Here is a 14,441-nt window from a genome sequence, read left to right on the forward strand (position 1 = left end):
CTCCAGTATTCTTGCCTGGAAAATCCCATTGACAGAGGAGCCTGGCGGGCTAGAGTCTGTGTGGTCGCAGAAGACTCAGACGTGACTGAGTGACTAAACACCAACACGCAACTTATGGGATTTAGCTCCCCAATCAGGGATGGAACCCAGGCTCCCATCAGTAAGGGGGGCAGAGTGCTAACCACTGGACCACCAGGGCATTCTCTGAAATTATTTTCCCTATAAACTTTATGCTAACTTGGAGGCAGAACAGTGAAATCTAGGGCTGCAAAGCCAACACAGAGCTGCCAAGAAGGGTCTTCAGAGCCCCAGTGCTTCTAGGAGTACAGAAGTATAAGGAACTGCGCCTGTTCCCACCTGCTGACAGCCCCTCTCTTCTGCCCCAGTCACTTCTTCCTGTCCTTGGTGTACTTCCCCACCCTTCCAGTCCCACCCCTTTCGTTTAAATGGGCTGGTATTTGTTGTCCCATCTATTGCCTTTTTGGACTCTAGAAACCAGTTAAACCAGTTTGGGTGCCTTCTCCCCCTCTACTCCCCCTACCCCCAATAAGATTGGTCTTAGTTGAGAAATAGTTTCATTCTATTACTATATCTAGTAAAAACAAAAACAATAGCAACCACTTATAGAAAGCTCTCTGTGTGCCAGGCATTGTTCTGAGCTGTCTAGTTAACTGAGCACTATTTCCCCATTTTTCACAGATGGGAAAACTGAGGAGAGAGAAAGGATTGCAAGCAAAGGGGATAGTGTTCGTGTAGATGTTTTTCTCTTTTCATCTTTGTGAAATTTAAAAAAGGGAGAGAAACCACCAGGTCCCTGTCCTAAGTACCTCGGTACCAGTCAGTAATACATGTAATTCTTATTTTTCACACTAGATCTTGCTGGAAGTTATAAAAAGTGAAAGACAGTACAGATGGGAGAGGGAAATCAGGGAGTGAGTTGTGTGAACAACTCAGGCTAAGAAGAGTTGACCTAAACTCTTGCCTCCTACAGTTTTAGAACTTTCCTGCCCAGAAAACAGGTTTTTCTATCACCTTATCTCCTGGTCTCCTCCAAAGGACTCATTATCCTCAGGGAATGTCCACATGTAGAAAGGTCGTCATAACCTGAAATACCGTGAATTGCAGTTAGAATGCCAGACTCTAAGATAAAAGGCCAATTTTACTTAGGAAAAAAAAAATAACAAAGTACTAAAAAGTGTCTTAAAAAATTATTGTTGCTAAGTCATGTCTGATTCTGCAACCCAATGGACTGCATGCAGCAAGCCAGGCTTCCCTGTCCTTTCAATATCTCCCAGAGTTTGCTCAAACTCATGTCCACTGAATCAGTGATGCCATCCAACCATCTCACCCTCTGTCATCCCCTTCTCCTCCTGCCCTCAATCTTTCCCAGGATCAGGGGCTTTTCCAGTGAATCAGCTCTTCACATCAGGTGACCAAAAGATCAAGTGACTAAATGTGTGAATATTCATTCGATTATGAATCAAAAATCAAAAGTTATAAAAGATGCTTTAGTGATAATTGGGGAAATTTAAATATAGACTATATTATATGATATTATTGAATGAATTTTTCATTTCCCTAGATATAAATTTATGAAGGAGAATATTCTTATTATTAAATGCTTGCTAAGTGTCCTAATTCTGCAACTTATTTTCAAATGGTTCAGGAAAAAAGACATATGTAAGAATGAGGGGGAGAGAAGCAAATAAAGTCATTATTGTAAAATGTTATCAGTTGGGAAATCTATGTGAAGGTATAAGAGTGTTCCCTGTACCAGTCTTTCAGTTTTTCTGTAACAGAAGTTTGAGCCTTAAAAAAGAAAAAGCCCTTTTTTTACTTTGAATAATTGTCTTACCTCAGCTATTATGTCTTTTTCTTGTTTTTCTCCTCATAATATGTGAAGTCTTTTTCTTTTTTTTCCATTTTTCACAAATGCCTTATATTTCAGTGATGCCCCAAAGTCATTGCCCATCCCAAAGCATAAATTATCTTAAGTGCAGCTGAATACTTACAGGACTGGAGACACCACTTAAGAAATTGTGAGTTGGAGGGAATGAAGTAGTGGGTGAATTCATTCTTGGAGCTGCAGGCAGACGTGTTAATACTCTGATCACATTCTGAAACCTTTATGGTACTCATTCTACATAGATTCCCTTCTGTCTCCTGGAGAGGAAGCCCCACTGGTTGATATGATTTTATATGCCATTATTGGCTAAGGCTATATTTTAGCTAGCTTCTGTCTTTAGCTGCTGAATTGTATAAAACTGTATCATACCTGGTAAACTCTGTGCCAGGATTTCTCTTGTAATTTCTTTCAGTGGTTTCCAGTGTCCTAGTGACACAAGCTATGTTCGGGTATTCCAGATGTTCACTGAATTGGATTTTTTTCTGCACGAGAAACTGGATTGTTCTCATCCGGGGTCAGCAGACACGCTGGCTGCAGACCTCTCTGCTCTCCAGCCCTTGGCCACAGCCTGGGCTTGATGCTAGCAGCTTTGCCCAGCGAAAGACCAAGCGTGGAGGACATGCCCCATCTTTCAGCTCTTGTGAGCCCTTCAGCTTTCCACACAAGCCCTGTTCACATTAATAGGCTTACACCAAGGGGTGACCAGGAAAGTTAATGGCGCCTGTCCCACAGTGAGATTATCCAATGGCGAGCCCTTAAGGAAGGGCTCCAACTCTGGGGTTGGCTAACTGTTAGTAGATCAGAATTAAACAGTGCGTTTGGGGACAGTCTTGACTTTTTATATAGAAACCAAGTCTCTGAGTTATACTAGGTTCATTGCTGCAAAAACTGCCTTCATAGTAAAACAAATAGAGCCTAACTCAGGGATTTAGCAGTTGATCGTACACAGCTGAAACTGTAACTACGGACATGTGTTTGGCCTGTCTTACTGCTCGCTTTTGGCAGGCTACCAGGGCCCAGTAAGTCCTTTGATTTACAGCATTGCAGAGCAACTAGACTGGGCTCTTAAAGTGGCACTGTCAAATATCAGAATTCCAAATCTTTGAAAACAACTGAAATAGAAAAAAAACACATGATGAGTTAAGGCCAAAGGTGTCATCATCGTCTTCTTCATCCTTCAGCAACACCATTATATCATTTTGTGATGTCTTTGTTTTTAAATAGGAGATATTAAATCAAGCATGGAAAATGAGCTATATGTCTGTAAAACTGAAGCACAGAAATTTTGTTCTTTTTTAGTAATGAGCCTTGGTGTTCACATGACTTCTTTGAGTGCAGCATTTGGAGTTAACAGGTTGTAAAAATCAGTGTAATTTTTGCTAAACATAGATAATCTAACACTGAAAACTGAGTTCCATGTTATATTGTTTTTAGCTCTGGACATAGGAATTAAATAGACTATCATCACTCACTCCTTTGTCTTTGAGTCAAAGTACAAATATACTTTAAAAAGAAAAGCTGATTGTGAATAATTTTTTTTTTTAGAAAAGTACTACAGTAGTTGGTATTTTTAAGGAAGATAAAGGGCTGGAAAGTAACGCCACAAGTCCTTATCAATCATTCATTAGGGACAAAATCCAAGATGCCTCCATTCAGTGTGAGCTGCATGCATTTTAAATATTTTATCTAGTTTGGGGACTCAGATTGCCACCAAATTATATTTTGGTTTTCACTTTTACTCTGTGGACATAAAATACATTTGGGCTTGCAAAATAATTCACTTCCTAATTCTCAAGTAAATTTTAAAAGTAGTCAAAGTAGCTGTTTGTACCAAGAACAAGATAATCCTGGGTCATTTTATTTTTCCTCCAAATGCTTCTATTGGGGTAGAAGAAGGAGTTGTCTGTTGTTTTTAATAATTAAGTAGCCTTCCAAAGAAAGTGATTGAAATCTAATCCTCAGACCACTGGAAGCTTTCACATTTCTCTGGGAAGCAGATTTCTTCTAAGCTTGTGTGTTATTGATCTATTAATGATGATACTGATTAAAAAATAAAACCTCATTCATCAGTTAGGACACACTGAGTACTATTAGCAGAAAAAAACAATGGATGTGGTGGTGGTGCTTATACTATGAATGATAGTTCTCACAAAGCTTGCTCTTGATTCATTAATAAGAATATATCTTTTATAGGTTTTTAATTTTTTATCAAATACTATTAACCATGGATGGATGGAGCAAAATGATTTTAAGCCATTTTATATTTGATCATTTTCTAAATCTAGAGACTATTCAATTAGGATATTTTAACAAAAATAGTAAAATTTCAACATTGTAAAGCATTTAGTTTCTAAGGAATTATCATTCAGTTCAGTTCAGTCGCTCAGCCATGTCCGACTCTTTGCGACCCCATGAATCGCAGCACGCCACGCCTCCCTGTCCATCACCAACTCCCGGAGTTCACTCAGACTCACATCCATCGAGTCGGTGATGCCATCCAGCCATCTCACCCTCTGTCGTCCCCTTCTCTTCCTGCCCCCAATCCCTCCCAGCATCAGAGTCTTTTCCAATGAGTCACCTCTTCGCATGAGGTGGCCTAAGTACTGGAGTTTCAGCTTTAGTATCATTCCTTCCAAAGAAATCCCAGGACTGATCTCCTTCAGAATGGACTGGTTGGATCTCCTTGCAGTCCAAGGGACTCTCAAGAGTCTTCTCCAACACCACAGTTCAAAAGCATCAATTCTTCCGCGCTCAGCCTTCTTCACAGTCCAACTCTCACATCCATACATGACCACAGCAAAAACCATAGCCTTGACTAGAGGGACGTTAGTCGGCAAAGTAATGTCTCTGCTTTTGAATATACTATCTAGGTTGGTCATAACTTTTCTTCCAAGGAGTAAGCGTCTTTTAATTATCATTAGCATCTTTTTAAATCACTTGGAAGTTATTAACCTCTGTGGTTCTCTTTAATTTGATAGGTATTAAAGTTATTTTTAAAATTTATTTAATTTATTAAATCTTCAGTATTTTGTATTTGGCTTTATCCATATGAGGCAGACAGATATCTCTACCTGTCTTCTAGGGTTTTTCTGAGTGTTTGCTGGGGAGAAAAAGATTTGCATTTTACAATATATTTGGGAGCTTGGGTCTAGAATTAAAACAAACCTGGGCTTTAGTGCCAGACCCACCACATACTGACCATGTGACCTTGGACAAGTCACTTGTCTTCTATAGGTTCAGTCTAGCAATATTATAGTACCTACTTCATAAAGTTATAAAAATTGTGTTACTCTACAGAAAGTGCTTAGAACAGTGTCGATAAATGTTAGACATCATTGCTGTTTTTATTGTTCTTACTAATACATGTATTTTATGTCATACTTTTATGTTGTAATAAAGTATGCAACATGACAATACAGTATAGTATAAGCCAGCTATTTCCTCTGCTCTCAATCCTTTGTTCATTCTACTGACTCACCCTGGGTGATCTCAGCTCACTCTCATGGCCCCAACACAATCTAAAGAGTAGCAGCTCTTAAATCTTAACCTCCAGCCCTGTCTTCTCTCTGTGCAGTAACCCTGTACTGCCAACTTCCTGCTGAAGGCCATCCCCTAGGACATCACACTTAGCTCACTGTCTGCTCTCTCCACTTTCCCATAGACCTTCTCTCCCATCCATTTAGGAATAACTATTATAAATTCTCCTGGAGTTCTGTATCTATCTTTTCTTTTTAAAATAGCAGAAAGCCAGCAAAAGGAAGGAACTGCGTAGTGGAGGAAAAAATCAGATTCATCTCCCTTTCACACTCCCCAACCCCAAGTCTTGGCCAAGGATAGATTCTACCAAGATTTACAGTAGCCTGCATCTTTGTTGAGAAAGGTTTGCTCTGATATGAACTGGTGCCTCCTATTTAATAAATAGATATTAACCAAATACTTTATGTTACTTGTTATTCAAAAGCAGATGATAGGGTAAAAGATTCTGTTGCAGCCTGGGAGTATTCATTCACAGTTCCCAGCTAGCCAGCACTCTCTACCATTGTTGTATTGACCTTGCCCTGCAAGCCGGAATCATTGCATTGTGATCTGATGGGCTGGTCTCACCTGTTGGTGCTGCAACATGACACTTCTCTGCCAGCTGTATTTTCAAGCATTTTCAGGACCATATCATCATTTTGCAAACAAACCAGCTGAATGGTTCAACTCTCCCACACCCCTTCCCACTACTCCACGCTAAATATAAGAAAGGACAGCCGCCATAGACGTATTCAGACTTGAAATTAGCTCAAATTATTAGAGCACCACAAAAAGAGAGCTGCTTAAAACAAACCAAGAAGCCTGAATGTATAAGAACCTCATGTTTTAAATGACAGGGAATTCTGTGAAAGGCTTTTAGCTTACTAGTTGGTATAATGTAGCGTAATTTAAGGTCCTTGTACTTTAATATCTGCAAATGTCATTTCTGATTGTAGAGTACAACTTCTCTGCCTGATTTCATATTCTCGAAAGAACACCAATTTAAAACAAATTGAGTTCTCCTAACCCTACGTGACCCCCTGCTTCTCTCGCACAGTTATCAGTCAAGACAGAGGGAATAACTAATGTTGAAATCTTGGTTGTGTTTTATTTGTATTTCATCTTTGAACTTACAGTTAAGATCAAGCAGCTATTTCTTGTTTAAAAAATAATAATAAAAAATAAAGCTCCCTGCCTCAGATTGCCAAGTGAAACATTTCTTTAATCTATGGAATTTATCTTTTATGTATAGATTTCATGAAATACTTACTTTGAATTTTTTGTCTATATGCTGTCTTCATGCTGTCCACCATAAAATGTGTGAGTTATTATAAACTCAGCATCATAAATCAAGGGACAGATGATATAAAAGATTACCGAATGCATTCCACTGATTCCATTCAGTTGACTTTTTTTTTCTTTCCTGCAGGTCATAGAGCTGAATATATGACTACAAGGTAGGAAAATATTTTAACATATTCATTGCTCTCTCTTCTCTCTTTTAACCAGCAACCAATTAAATGTTGCAAGAATGAACATATTTTGTTAATGAACTTGGAAGATAGTTTGGGCTTGACAAGACAGTAACAGGAAGTGTTCGGGGTTTCATGAAACCAGATTTGCCCTGGCAGATCTGAGGGTTTCCCACTGGAATTGTAAAGCTCTTTAATGAGTAGTCTCAGTTTAAAAAAAAAGGGGGGGGGATAGAAATTGAATGGGTTTGATTTATCTAATCCAAAGAACTTTAAATTTCTAAAAAGAGTCTGATAAGACTTTTGGTAATTTAATTAACAAGCAATATTATGTGTCTGGCTAGTTACTTCTTGCTTCTGTATGTCATAAAAACTAGAGCTATGTTGAATATTCTTGGATTTTACCTCAGTCCCTGTTTGGTTTGCTTTAAAATTTTAACTTTTAATGCCTAGTACAGTATTGCACTTCCTTTTGTTCTTCCTTTTTTCCCCCCTTTTATAAATTCTTGGAAGGCTTTTGAAACTACTGCTGAGAAGGAAAAGCCTTTTTGGAAGCAGATTCTGATTTGGGTTTGGGAAAGTTTATGGCAACTTTTCTTTTTCGCTGCCAACATTTGTGCAACAGCCAGAAATTATTCTAATTGACATAACAAGATATTGCACCTTTAAAGTTGAGTTCTCTTTGAGGTCGGAGGCATTTAGAACACTGGTGTGTCTGTTGCAGTAATGGTCAAGTTGATTTTCAGATTCTGTGATGTTCTTGCTAGGTAGTTTATTCAAAAGGAAACCCCTCTTATATCTTGGTGAACCAACCAGAAAGATATAGCTGCTCACTTACCTAAACTTTATGAAAATACTAGTTTTTCTTCCCTATGTCAGTAACAAAGAGGCATATTACTCCTGCATAGTTATATATCAGTTGTGTCACAGTTAATGTCTCCTTTACGTATCAACTCTTTTACCTGTTTATGAATTATAATTCATATAAGGTACCCTTTTAAAAGATCTTTTTAAAGGCAGAAGTTCAAATATGTAAATTCTCAATGACTGCTATTAATATAATTGCCCAGCAGACTGGAAGACCCCCTGGAGAAGGAAATGGTAACCCACTCCAGTATTCTTGCCTGGAGAAAACCATGGACAGAGGAGCCTGGCAGGCTACAGTCCATGGAGCTGCAAGAGTTGGACACAACTTAGCAACTAAACCACCACAGCAGACTTAATGTTCACATCCTTCTGACTGGTACTTCCTCTCATCCACATGGGCATTCTACATGGAAAGCCAGATTATCCAGAAATTGTGTGGCAGGCACAGGACCAAAACGAGTCATACAATTCGAATGTTGAGTGAATGTGGAGTCTGGTGTCCACCTGGCGTGTACATAGTAAAGCCAGAACCATCAGTACACCAGTCTGCCTGCCAAGCCAACTCCGCCATGGGAAGTACCTTGATGAGCTCCCAGACGGTTTATTCTAACCTCAGGTCCCTCTCACAGCTTTAGTATTTTCACATTTGCTTCCTACTTTAGATTCATCAGGAGAGGCACTTTTCAGACTTTTGGTAGAAGACTCGAGACGTCCCTCTGTTAGCCTCAGCCAGAGGTACTCTGCATCCCTAGCGATGCGGGAATAATTCTCCAGGGCTTTGCCTCGAGCTGCAGTATTTGCTTGTCCCACAAATAACTAACCAAACAGAATGAGCTTGTGTTCCTATTCCCTTAGCTTCATCAACTGCTCCAGATAGCACCAGATGTGAAGTTCTATTGGACCTTGTCATAATAACCACATTTTTTTAGTTTCTGTATTTGATGCTTTGTCTTCCTGGGGCCTTGCTGACCCTGGAGGGACTGTCCCTCTAACGGTTAGTCAGTTCCTAGAGATAGTAAAGGGCTTTCTTACGAGTGTGCCTTTTGTATATAAAGCAACCAATCCAGAGCCCATACCCTCAACCACCTCCTTTTTCAAGCCTTTATACGTAGGGCCGCTATTTACCTTCCCCAGTCACCCGAAGGCCAGTTGCCAGACAACTAGGGACAGCTCCCATCCCCCAGAGCCCGCCGAAAGCATTCAAGGACTTGTCATTCAGTCACTCAGTTGTGTCTGGCTCTTTGTGACCCCAACACATCAGGCTTCCCTGGCCTTCACTATTTTATGGAATTTGCTCAAACCATATCCATTGAATCGATGATGCCATCCAGTCATCTCATCCTCTGTCCCCCCGCTTCTCCTCCTGCCCTCAAGCTTTCCCAGTACTAGGGTCTTTTCCAGTGAGTTGGCTCTTCACATCAAGTGGCCAAAGTATTGGAGCTTGAGCTTCAGCATCACTCCTTCCAGTGAATATTCAGGGTTGATTTCCTTTAGGATGGACTGGTTAGATCTCCTTGCATTGAAGGACTAGCCAATCCTAAACCTGCTTACCCTGCCTTGCGTGTTCCTTCCCATGGGAACCACAGCAAAGGCTCACATTTTCCCTCACTGTTTCTTCCTCCTGACTGCTATTTCCCCATGTGCCCCTCACCACCATGCCGTAGCATGCCCCCACCTCTTGGGAACTCTGAGTAAGAAACAGTCTTTCCAATGACCGTTGTCTTCCGATCTGTTGGCCTTACCATACTTGAATAAAAATAAGCTATGCATTTTAAAATACTTCTAAAATAAGGAAAAGAGTGGATGAAGTCAAGCACATATGGTTAAATTCATTGGTGGGCAGTTGTTTTGTTTGTTTATACCCACCAGATCCTTTCTTCAGTGAATGGCACAGAATTCAGTGTATAAACGAAGTTTCAGAAATTTCAGCAATGATAGTTTATGACTTTCTACTTGGAGGAATTTTCCATATTTGCTTCTAGACACTTGCAATGGCTCCTTTCAGCCTCTCAAGCACCATGGAGCTTCAGGCATTGCTTGCTGTACACCCCATCAGTTATATGAGCCCGCCTGTTGGAAAGTCTTAAGATTTGGCTGTGGAAGGCAGTATCAGCAAGTTTGTTCCCCTGGCTATCACAGTTGCTGTAGTGATATCTTAGGAAGGTAGCTAGGCTTCCACATAAACTCTTGGGCCTTTGTTTTTAAACTCGTCTTTTTGAACTTTAATGAACTGAAAAGGAAGTTCTTCCTAGACAGTTTGCAGCTTAATAAGGGGCTTTACCTGATTTCCAAGTGTGGTATATACCCTCATGAGAGTGAAAGTGTTAGTCACTCAGTCGTGTCCGACTCTTTGCGATCCCATGGACTGTAGCCCACCAGTCTCCTCCGTCCATGGAATTCTCCAGGCAGAAATACTGGAGTGGGTTGCCATTCCCTTCTACAGGAGATCTTCTCATCTCAGGGATCGAAACCAGGTCTCCTGCACTGCAGGCAGATTCTCTACCATCTGAGCCACCAGGCAAGCCCATGTTACCTCTTATCTGCCTTCTAAGTAAGAAGGAGTTCAAATCGGAATGTCCAGAGAAAGGTCTTCAGTCTCTTCTTCATGTATTCCTTGCAAGAGAGTTGTAGAAGTTGAGTCATATGATCCTGGTTCTCTTTGTTCTAAAGGGAGAGGGCAGAAGTTTCCCTCTTTCCAGTTACAAAGCAAGATGATGCATGGTTTCTAAATATCGTACATGGTACCCTGGATGTGCCTATGCCAGAGAGACTGACTTGTCCGTCACAGCAAGTAGACTGGGGGTGGAGAGAGTTCAGAACAGAATAAACAGGTGCATCATAATTCTCTCCAGATAGTTAGGTGATGAACTAGTTTCTTTTAAAGAAATGATAATTCTTGTGAGCCTGGACCCACTGCCCCTAGAAGCAGCTTTGAAACAAAACTCTGTTTTTCACTTGTGACCCATTAATAGCTTCTTTTACATAAAATAAAATCCTATTAACTACCTGAGGGATATCAAATAGATGTAATGTTATTTGCCTTGAAGAATTACATTGTAAGTAAAAATATTACGTTTAATTTATCATATTGGGATCTTTCAGAGTCTTCATTTTTATGGCATGTGTTTTTTGTGTGACTTACAAGTCGAATAACACAGGTGTTGGTTTATAATGCTTGACCAAAGAGCTTGCAGTTTCATTTGGTGATGCTTACCATTATTAAAACAAACAAACAAATGTCAGTTACAAGAAAAGAATACTGTGACTAAATAGCTGGTATAGGTTTTGATGCATAAGTCAAAGTAAATAAATGGAAAAGGGAAAGGACTGTTTTCCTCCGTGGGTGGGAGTGGGGGTGGGGAAGAAACACAAGAATTCCTGTGTCTTGTAATTTTGATGTGACCTATGGGTGTTTCATTTGTTGTTTGATTTCTGCCATGCTCAGTAATTATATTCCCTCCCTTAGGCCTCCAAATGTTCCCCCTAAGCCCCAGAAACACAGGAAGTCCAGACCCCGCTCACAGTATAATGCTAAGTTGTTTAATGGGGATTTGGAAACATTCATCAAGGTACTGGCACCAGCCATCTGGGTGGCTGATCTCCACGCTTCTTACTATAATGGTCTCAGCCTCTCATAAAAGGAGGCAGGTCATTATGTCCAAGTCTGTCCTGGGGCTCTTTGCTTTCCCAGAAAATCAATATAATATTTCCTGAAGTCAGAGAGGAAAGACTTGTTTGGTTTGAGTGCCTTCAGAAGAGGGAATAAACGTGGGTATTATTATACTGGCAAAAGAGAAAGCCCTCTTCTTAAAAAAAAAAAAAGCCATAATTTGTACAAAAAGGAAAAGAGCTAACTGATAAAATGCTTTAGTTCTACTCATGCAAATGAGACGGCACAAAATATATCTTGAAAGTCCATTGTTAGGCTAGCTTTGAAGCACAGCAAGTTTCGATTTCCCATGACTTGAGGAATTCATTATATTGGACAAATTGTAAGGCCCTGTGGTCTGTATCTGGATCTCTGCTGTGTTTACTCTGTCTTCTTTTTCACCCTGTATTTCTGATAATGCTTCTAGCCGAGGACGAAGGAATTCACACGCGAGACACCAGGTACTGTGCTCGAGGGAAGTCGCGGGCACAGCCTCTTTCACTCTTGATACCATTTTCAAATCACAGTCATGCTTGGCTTTAACTGGATTTTTTAAGGTCTTTAAAAGAAAAGTGTTTGCAGTTGGAAATTAGACCGGTTTATAAATAGGTTATACTTAGGAAAGAATTATAGAAATCAAACACTGATTTTAAGGGGAGTAGTCCTCTAGTAAAACTGGATAAATGCTTAGGTTTTACATTATGTATTTGGCAAATATACCAAATTTTGTATATGTTTGATAAGAGTCAATATTAAATACCAGGTGCACATTTAATACTGGATATTGGACCCTCATGTAAATTATACAAAATAGAGGAGAACGACCTAGGAAGCAGTGTTTCCGAAGACTGAATTTATATAGGAAACTACGTCACTGGTGACCTCCCTTAATGACATGTTACAGTGTCTTACTGTCTTTAAAGACAGATCTTTTATTGAATATGTACACTAATGATTACAAAATATGTGTGTGTGCATGTATATGGATAGATAGACACATACAAACATACATACATGAAGAAATGTAAAGCCTCCGGCAACCTTTAAAAGTGAATCCTAACCCTGGAACTGAGTGAAAGCCACTGGCCAACCTAAAGAGCAATCACGAGTCTGTTGCTATTAGCCTTAAACCCAGAAGAGCCTTATTGGCTCTAATTTAATATAAAATTATTGTCAAATTTGATTATCTGGTTTCCCAGCCCAGGGCTTCCAAACAGGGGCAAATTAGATGGAGAGAAGGGAACGATCAAATGAAAGCGCTGAGATGTGCAGCTGATGGCCTGGCAGAGAAGGAGAATATAGAACAGCTCGAGGAGGTAGCTGTACGATTCCATCAAATATTTGATAACACAGTATAAGAATGACTGCTTAAGATCATACAAAGGCACATACTATGTTTTTGAAAGATTTTTTATTAATAATAGTTAAAGGAAACCAAATTTAGGTATAAAAGGAGGAGCAACCTGCTTAGCATGGAAGATTGGCTTCTGTAAGCTCCTCTTCATTCCAGATAGAGGGTTAAAGAATCTTTGGTCCTAGCAGTGAAGCAGCAGGTATCGTGACCTCTACACTTTTGAAAAGTGCTCAGTCAGTTGAGAGCCCCACAATATCACTGTAACACAACAAGGGAAAAACTATTTTTCCTCTATTTCCCATGGGGAAACTGAGACACAAAGAGATTCGTTTGAATGGTCAGTGGAGCATAGCCCATTGCTTCCCTTCCTGTAAAAAATTCTCTACCAAAGCATCTGGCATCCATGAAATTAAATTAAAACATGCACATTCATTATTTCTTGACTCCAAAATTCATTATATGAAATGAAATACTAATGATAGCTGAAGGATTAGCAATCAGCTGAGTAAAGATGAAAATCTTTTTAAAATAACATGAAAACCTAAGACATTTCTATTTAGAACTTTCTTAGTGCAAACATTTTTCTTTTAATAACCTTTTATTCTTGGTTTCCCTTTTTGTTTTAATACTAAGTTCAGCCAGGTTGCCAACTAATAGTCTCCTTTCATCATTTACATTTAAATATTTGTTGCTCTTCTAGATTACAGTATTACAGGAATTGTTCATATAAAGGTTAAATCGCCTGAAATAAACGTATCCTAAAGAAAAATCCCCTCTCATAGTCAGTAAGTTTTGATAATATGGCCATTCTTGAGCCAACTAGTTCACATTAAAAAAGCATTTTTATTCTTCAGGATCTTCTTTAAGAAATTAATAAAGTTTATGCTCCTGAAACAAAGTGCCTAATTAGAGAAACTTAATGCAGGCTCCAGAAGTAATTGAGCCATTAACTGGTTTATACACTGTTTATATTGTCTTAAAACTGAAAATGAAACTCTCCCTCAAGAAGTATATTACCCATTCTAGGAACAGTAAAACGTTAGATTGCTGGACTACAGTCTATTCCCACTCCTTCCACTGTTTCTTAATTGGAAAGGTTAGTGGATCCTTAATAGTTCTAACATATTGAGACAACCAAATTCTTCTTGTGTTGCAGAATGAAATTCCCCATGAATTAGTACCTAATTTCAGCTAATCATTTGAAACCTTCATACTTCCTTCAAAGCTCTAATTCCTGAAAGAGCAGAGTCTGAAAAGTAGATGAAAAATAACTCCATAGCCAGTAACCTTCTTTAACTCCGTGGAGTGCATGGCATTGATACATATTTACCTGTGGCCTCAGCAGCTCCTTCATCTCATTGGTCATCCTTTACATGTCTTAACACATTTGCAGAATTCACATTTGTTCAGTAGAGTGCGATGCCTGTATTACAAGATGTAGAGAAAGAAGGCCAAGAAATCTTCCTTCTAAGAAAACAAGATCTAATGGGGTGCACATTGGTGCCAGCTTTTTTCTCCATCCTTAAAACATGAAAAAATAACAATGAAAAGTCTTTAGAGGGTAAGTCAGGTCTGATGCAAACTTAATAAATACGTGACACATTATGAGCAGCTATAAGGCGATTCTCGTATTATGCATCTGGGAACACAGAAACCCTTTATAACTCATCATCTAGA

At 39.4% G+C, this 14,441-nt stretch overlaps 1 protein-coding gene across 2 annotated transcripts in view; it reads left to right on the plus strand.

The window, feature by feature from the left end:
* The window catches only part of SRGAP1 (SLIT-ROBO Rho GTPase activating protein 1), a 295,760-nt gene that overhangs the window by 238,546 nt on the left and 42,773 nt on the right, over positions 1-14,441 (plus strand). The window contains exons 11-12 of one of the 2 annotated variants that reach the window (XM_040233367.1): positions 6,852-6,879; positions 11,228-11,330. In XM_040233367.1, coding sequence (XP_040089301.1) covers positions 6,852-6,879; positions 11,228-11,330 — 131 coding nt within the window. Of the gene's footprint in view, positions 1-6,851; positions 6,880-11,227; positions 11,331-11,837; positions 11,872-14,441 lie in introns of both variants that reach the window. The other variant, XM_040233368.1, reaches the window with a different exon arrangement.

The sequence above is a fragment of the Oryx dammah genome, unplaced genomic scaffold, assembly GCF_014754425.2.
Source record: "Oryx dammah isolate SB20612 unplaced genomic scaffold, SCBI_Odam_1.1 HiC_scaffold_29, whole genome shotgun sequence".
Classification (NCBI taxonomy): domain Eukaryota; kingdom Metazoa; phylum Chordata; class Mammalia; order Artiodactyla; family Bovidae; genus Oryx; species Oryx dammah.